Below are 7363 nucleotides of genomic sequence, written 5' to 3'. Positions count from 1 at the left end.
CGGCGTGGCGGAGCCTGGTGGTCCGCTGGTGGGGGTGGCCCTGGCCTTGCTGGATGAGCACTGCTGGCTTCTTGTGTCCCCGTGAAGGGCTCTGGCCCTTGGACTCCTGTCATGTGGCTCTGCTTGTCATGATAGAGCCTCAGCTCTTGTCATGGGTGCTTCTGTGTCATGATTGGGGCTGATGTCACCAGGTCCCTGTATTTGAAGGACCCTACTATCCCATTACAGAGCTTCCTGGCATGTGTCACTTCCAAGGCTTCTTCCATGGGAATTCTAGGGATATGGTGGGGCGCTTGTCATCCTGGGGGAGACCTGACAGTTGTGGGTGTCTGTGTACTATGAACGCTTCTGTCATGGAGCTGTTTCTGGGGGTCTGAGCCCCTCATCATGGGGGTCTGTGTCATCACCGGGCCCCTTCCTCCAGTGTTCTGGGGCAGAAGGCATGGGAGCCTAAGGTAGAAGCAGTTGTGAGGGCAGCCCTCCTGGTACATCATGTGGTTTAGCCCACTGGCCATAGCACAATGACCCTGAGCTCTTGGCTGTGACCTCTGGGTGGGTGTCAGAGCCAGGAGGGACAGTGGTCATTGGGGACAAGAGCAGGAGTGGCCCCTGCCTCTGCCTTCTGTCCCATCTAGTGTGTCCATCTGTGTGTATCTGTCCCCCACATGCTTGTCCTGTGCCGAGCCCATCTGTTCCTTTCCCTCTTCTGTTGGGTCCCAAAATCTTCCCAGGGAAGAATCTAGGAGGATGTGGGAAGAGAAGGGGAGCCAGGGCGAGGGTTATGGGCAGAATCTATTCCTGAGGAGGCTGGGAGGCCACTGTCCTGCAGCTCCATACTGCTCTCACATCCTGTCTGGCTTCTGTCTCTCCAGTGCTCAGCATCGGGGAAGGCGGCTTCTGGGAGGGGACCGTGAAGGGTCGCACAGGCTGGTTCCCAGCTGACTGTGTGGAGGAGGTGCAGATGCGACAGTATGACACACGGCGTGGTGAGTGACCTAGGCCCCCAGGCAGTTCCTGAGGACACTGCCCTTCCAGCCTCCCTTGGGTCTCTTGGGCACTAAATGTGGACATTCACAGAGGAAAGACGAGGAGTGCATTCAGACACACCCAAAGTAGATGGAAACTTGTGCACATAACACAGACACAGTGTGTACACAGTGGGTTATGTGTGCATGCAACCTGGTACCGTACACGCCACAGAAACACCTGTGATATGCCCACAGGAGGCACACCCTCGTGACCATGCCTCTGTGTGAGTGATCCCACACGTGACTCCTGTGACTGTAACCACCCCTCCTGCATAGTCCTCACAGAAATACCAGGTGCTAGGAGCTTGCAATTCATGTGTGGCTGGCAGACCAGTAAGGAGGTCAGTGTGAGAAAAGAGGCGTTTTTCCAAAGTGGACAGATTGTCCAAGTGGGCAGAGCAGGAGGCCTGGACTAGCCAAGAGGAAAGGAGGCCAGTTGGGCCTCAAGGGGCAGTTGTAGGTACCCTGGGGCTGTGGTGGTCTGAGGGCAGCCAGTGAGGGATGGCCCCTGTCCTCAGCAAGAAGAACAATGTGAAGATGAAGGCTGCAGCTCCTCGAGGTGGAATGGCCTTAGTCCAAGCTTGCTGAATATCTGAGCTTCTAGAAAGGCTCCCTCTGGTCCTCTAGTAGATTCGGTGGCTGGTCCTTTGGAGCTCACTACACGGGCTGGCTGCAGGTCTGGGATCTGACTTTGCAGTGAGACCTCAGAACCTAGGCAGACCCATGAAGTTACTTCTGGCCCAGAGAACTAATGGGATGAAGGAGCCCCTCCTGAGTGGTCACTAGTAGTTGTGTTCTGTGTCTGGATGTAGGTATCTATTTCCCTCCTCTGCGTGTGAAAGGATGGGGAGTAGGGTTGCTGGGTCCCCTTCCCTGGTGTGAGTTTCCCAGGGGAGCCCATTCCCCGCTGTGGCCAGTACCTCTGCCCAGAGGCCTAGGGAGGCAGAGGCCTAGGGAGGCAGGACTCGGCTGCTGGTCTATTGCTGGCTAGCCTTTGCTTTCTCTTATGGCTGTTCCCTAACTTCCTGAGGTCTTCCTGGTAGCCCTTCTGGAGTGTGGAAGGGCCTGGATCCCTTTTTCTCTGTCTGTGAAGGGTGGGTGTAGTGGGGTCCAGGTGGGAAATGATTTTAGAGCTCTGGGCTCTGGTCTGACTGGACAGGAGAGGAGGAAGGGTGGTATCTCTATGCCCGAGGCAGAAGAGCCAGTCCTCTGCTCCCCTAGTATGGGCCACAAAGGTTCTCGTTTGAAAAGTGTGGATACAGGTACATTTAGACCTCAGTCTGAAACTTGGGAGGGAGGGAAGTTTGGGCTGGAACCAGAACTCAGGAGCAGGTGTTCACTGGTGTGCCGCATGCTGCACCTAGGCTGGCTTCTCAGAGGCCTGGCCCAGGCATCAGGCAGAGCAGGCAGGCCTGGCAGCCAGGTGGGTGTGCTGTGCCACTGTGGTGGGGCCTGTGGGTGCGGGAGCTCCCTGGGTTGTCTGGAAGGAGCCAGAGAGGGTGTCCCTGTGCGTCAGGCCCAGACAGTGCTATAGAGCCACACATGGTGTCTCTCCTTGTACCTGAGCAGTTCAGTTTTAGGACTTCATCCGTCAAGTGGTAGACAGCAGTCCCAGGAGGTGGGGCCAGTCTTTACTCACCATTTCTAAGGGATGCCTCCGCCTGAAGGGTAGGGTCTTTTTGTTACATAGGCAGGCAGCCTTGTGAGGGATGGCAAGGCTGAAGTGGGGAACCTGAAGCCAGTCATGTGGCTTTGGGGTAGAGGGAAAGGATGGTGTTGTGGTAGGAGTTGACCAGGCCAGGGCTGCTTGATTGTGCAGGTGTTTTAATATCAGGGTCAAGATCCCAACAGGACAGAGCTGTTAGAAGTTCACAGAGAAGAGAGAGAGCCACAGAGTAGCCAGTGTGGGGACCCTGGCCTGAGACCTGAAGGCAGCTGCAGGGCCTCTAGATGGAGCTGCAGATTAGGGTGTGTAACTAGGGAAGGTTGTCAGAGGTACTTGGGTAGATGGGAGCTCCTAGGGCTCTGCAGAGGCAGCTTGTAGGCAGTGGGTAGGAGCAGCAGTGGCCTCCCTCTGACCTGAGCCGCAGGCCCAGTTCGCCATCTGGGCAGAACCTCCCACTGGGACTCAGGCGCATTTCTGCTAGAGGCCAGAGAGCAGATTAGCAATAGGAACCTGCTTCCTACAGGCTCAGATTAAAAAAAAAAAAAAAAAAAAATCTGATTCAGGGACCAGAGTGGGGACAGAGAAGGACTTACAGGCCCAGGAGGGGACCCTGTGCTGAGGAACACAGGCCTGTCTGGTGTCCAGGGTCAGCATTTGCTCCAGGACCAGAAGACAGGCACTGAGCAGAGATGGGCTTCGTGTGGCACTGTTGCAGGCTCAGGGAGTTGAACTGTGAGGACAGTAAATGCTGAGACCAGTTTGTGCAGGGACCTTGAGGTCCGGGATGCTGGGGTGCTGCACTGTCCCTCCCTCCCCACCCCTTTGGTTCTCATTAGGGGGCTGTTTCTGGGTGTTCTCTCGCCAGCAGATTTTCATGTGTCTGACTGACAAAACCAGAGAATGAATTTATAATAAAGACTATGTGTTGGGTTGACAAAAAAACTGAAAATGAGAGGTTAGTTCATAGCTAGAGGCTAGTGAATGCAAGTTTGGGGTCCTTGGGCAAGCAGGCAGTGTAGGCACTTCTATGACGGTCGACCTGGAGAGGAGTGCGGTGAGAGCCAGGAGGGATCTGAAGCCACATCTGCATGTGATCTCTGCTGACTTCTGCGCTTCAGAATGGTCAATGTGGGCATGTCACAGAGGGACTCAGCCACAGCAAGTGGGTGTGTGCGTGGAAGGGGCCAGGGTGATGAGAACACAGGTGACTAGCACCTAGGGACCCTCCAAGATAAATCTTCTGACTCTGTAAGGAGAGGCTCCAAGGAGATAGTTGCCTTACTGAGAATCTTGCCTTTATGGAAGTCTGCCATGCCTGAAGTCTGGACCCGTGCTTTTCTTCACATCCGTGTCTTTGTTTTTTTTTTTTTGGCAGTGGGGGTGTGGTGGTGGTGGTACTAGGGATTGAAATCAGGGGCACTCGAGCACTGAACCACACCCCCAGCCCTATTTTGCATTTTACTTAGAGACAGGGTCTGAGTTGCTTAGCACTTCACTTTTGCTGAGGCTGGCTTTGAACTTGCAATCCTCCTGCCTCAGCCTCCTGAACCACTGGGATTACAGGCCTGTGCCACTGTGCCAGTTAATAGCCATGTCTTCTGGTGTGAATAGGAACTCTTTCTCCTCCTATCTAGCTATGGCTTCATCTCTGTGTGTATCTACTCCATCTCTCCTTTGACTCAGCCAGTCATCCCCTCCAACCACCACCCACCCCTGTGCACCCACCCCTTTCAGGAGACCTACCCAATCTGCCTGTACCTCTATTGATCATTCATCAATCCATTCATCTCTCTATCAACCCATCTACCCATCCACATCCATCCATCCATCCTTCCACCCACATATCCATCCATCCATCCGTCCTTCTCTCCATCAAGCCACCCAGTTCATCTGTCTGTTCATCATCCATCTCTCCATCAACCCTCTTTCTGAGTCAGTCCATCCATCTGTGCATCCATCCGTACATGTATGTATCTCTCTTTAGCCCAGCCATCTATCCTCTCTCTACCTCCACCCACCCATCCATTTTATACATTCATTCATTTTGTTTTGTTTTGTTCATGCAGTATAGATCCACACACGCACCCAGGTAGTTGAACACCATATTCTCTTCTTGTTAGGTGCCAGGTGCTGTGTTAGGCACTGGGACCATACAGACAATAAGATGTGGTCTTTTCCTTCAAGGAACTCACAGTTATTGGGGAGACAGGTCACAAGACATTGTAGGTTCCCTCTGATCTCATTTCTGGTCACTCTCTGGCTCCCTTTGCTGCAGCTGCATGGTGTTCCACACCGTCTCTTATACCCTAGGCTGGTGGCCAACACATGGGCTCCACCCTGATAGCCCCATTCTTGGAGGCCCTTACCCCCATGTCCCTGAGCCTTTGCTTGGCTGTCCTTGCAGGTGAGGCCTTCTTGAGATGCCCTGGAACCACACTGTCTTTGCATACTTGATATGCTTTCTTTGCTCTTGAGCACTTGCCAACCTTTGATGTGTTATATATTTTTTATTTATCACATCTATTACAGAATAGCTTATTAACTCCACAAGGGCAGAAACTTTGCTCTGTTCTCTGCTGTGTTCTTAGAACTAAAACGAACAGGGCCTGGTGTATAGTAGGAGCTCAATAAATACTTGGTGAAGTTAAAAATGAATCTTGAGAATGCTGTAGTAAGAGAAAACGAGGGAGGGAGCCCCTGAGGGTAAGATGCGAGGCAGTAGGGGTGCCACCCCAGGGTCTTTGGAGACCTCAAGTGTGGAACCAGAAGCATGAGGAACCTGCCGGAGGAGCCGGCCTGGAGCCCACCTGAGGTCCTGGTTGGCAATGTGGGCCAGACTTTCAGGAGACCAGCAAGGACGAGGGGGCAGCTGGCAACCTGACCACTTCCACAGTGGCCACGAGGGACTTTGAGATCAAAGGACAGATGGGGATAAACTTCCATGGGATGCAGTGAGGTCAGGGAAGGGGGACCCAGCTTCCCCCCTGAATCTTTTCCCACATTTCAGAGGCAGGTCTGCAGCAAGGGACACCCTAGGGGTGCACATCAGGCCTACAGAGGAGAGTTCAGTGCTGTTTCCAGGCTGGTGCCCGCGGTGGACAGCACAACTCTGCATGGGAGTGCGGGTCACGGACACGCAGATGTGTACTGGCACACGCTGAAATCCACTCATGCTCGTGCAAGAGCACAGTGCTGCACACTCTGTTGGTCACAGACACATGCTCACAAGCGTGAGCACAGCTTACACGTGGCTGGTATCACACGCCCCCTCAGGCTTTCTCCTGTGCTCACTGACTGGATGGCCCTGGCCTTGTCTGGTCTCCTGTGCTCAGCTGTGTGCTGTTCAGGAGAGATAAGCCATGGCTGCTACCCACTTGGGCCCTGGCTGCCAGAGGCCAGAATTCCCTGCATGGTCCCCTTAGCCTTCCTGCCTCAGACCTCTGGACCCAGGACCCCAGAAGTTGGGGTCCCCACTTCCATCTGGGTACAACCAGGCCAAGGGTGTGTGTGGACAGACTGGGAGCAGCGTAGTCGAGAGCAGTTCAGCCAGTTGGAGGTCATGGCCATTCCTCAGCTCCTGATACTCCCTCCAGAAACCCGGGAGGACCGGACGAAGCGGCTTTTCCGCCACTACACGGTGGGCTCCTATGACAGCCTCACTTCACACAGGTACTGGCAGGTGGGACAGGGTATGGACACACAGGGACACTGGTGGGGCCTGGCAGGTGTGGGGTGGGACATGTGGTGAGAGGGAGGGCCAGGGTGTGCGGAGATTGGAGGAAGGTGAGGACCAGGTGCCTGGCCACCTCTGCATTCTGCAGTTCAGGTCAGCCTAGGGCAATCCTGGGATGATCTGTACTGTGGGGGACCCTGTGGGACCCTGTGGGGTAAGCCTGGCTGCCATGCTCCCCAGCTGCCAGGCTAGCCTTACCCCCCATGCCCCCTGCTTTCCTCCGTCAGTGACTACGTCATTGATGACAAGGTGGCTGTCCTACAGAAACGGGAACACGAGGGCTTTGGCTTCGTGCTCCGGGGGGCCAAAGGTAAGGGTGTGAGTGCCGTGTGGTGCTGGGTATTCTCTGTATCCTGCTGCCCGCTGCCCACTGTCTCCCATGGCGCCTCCTGCCTCTGCCTTGGCTCTGGCTGTGTAGTGTGGGGCTCCCTGGGACAGGGCAGAGCCACCTCCTCCACTGCTTTCCACTCTGCAAGGAGCCTAGCAGAGTGGGGACCTTTCTGGTCGGGGAATGGGGGTCGGTGCTGGATTCCTGGGCTGGGTGGCCCTGCCTGCTGCCCTCCCTGCTGCCCTCCCTGTCCCAGGTCATTCTGCCACAGTTGTCACATGTTCCATGAGCTGAGCTGTGTGGAGGCTGCTGTGTGCTGGCCGCCCCCACCTGAGCCGTACTGGTGAGGCACCTTTCCTGCTCCCCCTGCAGCAGAGACCCCCATCGAGGAGTTCACACCCACGCCGGCCTTCCCTGCGCTCCAGTACCTGGAGTCAGTGGATGTGGAGGGTGTGGCCTGGAGGGCGGGACTACGCACTGGAGACTTCCTCATTGAGGTGAGCCCCAGCCTGGGCCTGCACAGCCTGGTGGGGTCCTGGCCCCAACCACTGGGGGCGGGGGGGGGGGTGAGAAACAGAGCAACAAGCAAGACAGTGACGGAAAGTGTG

The 7363-nt window shown here is 55.4% G+C and overlaps 1 protein-coding gene across 1 annotated transcript in view; it reads left to right on the top strand.

Moving 5' to 3' along the window:
* The window catches only part of Shank3 (SH3 and multiple ankyrin repeat domains 3), a gene marked incomplete at its 5' end in the record, with an annotated part of 54491 nt that overhangs the window by 21581 nt on the left and 25547 nt on the right, over window positions 1-7363 (top strand). The window contains 4 exon segments of the mRNA XM_048803229.1: window positions 873-986; window positions 6288-6363; window positions 6655-6737; window positions 7128-7360. Coding sequence (XP_048659186.1) covers window positions 873-986; window positions 6288-6363; window positions 6655-6737; window positions 7128-7360 — 506 coding nt within the window.

This window comes from Marmota marmota, unplaced genomic scaffold (assembly GCF_001458135.2).
Source record: "Marmota marmota marmota unplaced genomic scaffold, marMar, whole genome shotgun sequence".
NCBI lineage: Eukaryota > Metazoa > Chordata > Mammalia > Rodentia > Sciuridae > Marmota > Marmota marmota.
Note: the sequence above shows the minus strand (reverse complement) of the source record. Positions and strands in the feature narration are given on the sequence as shown.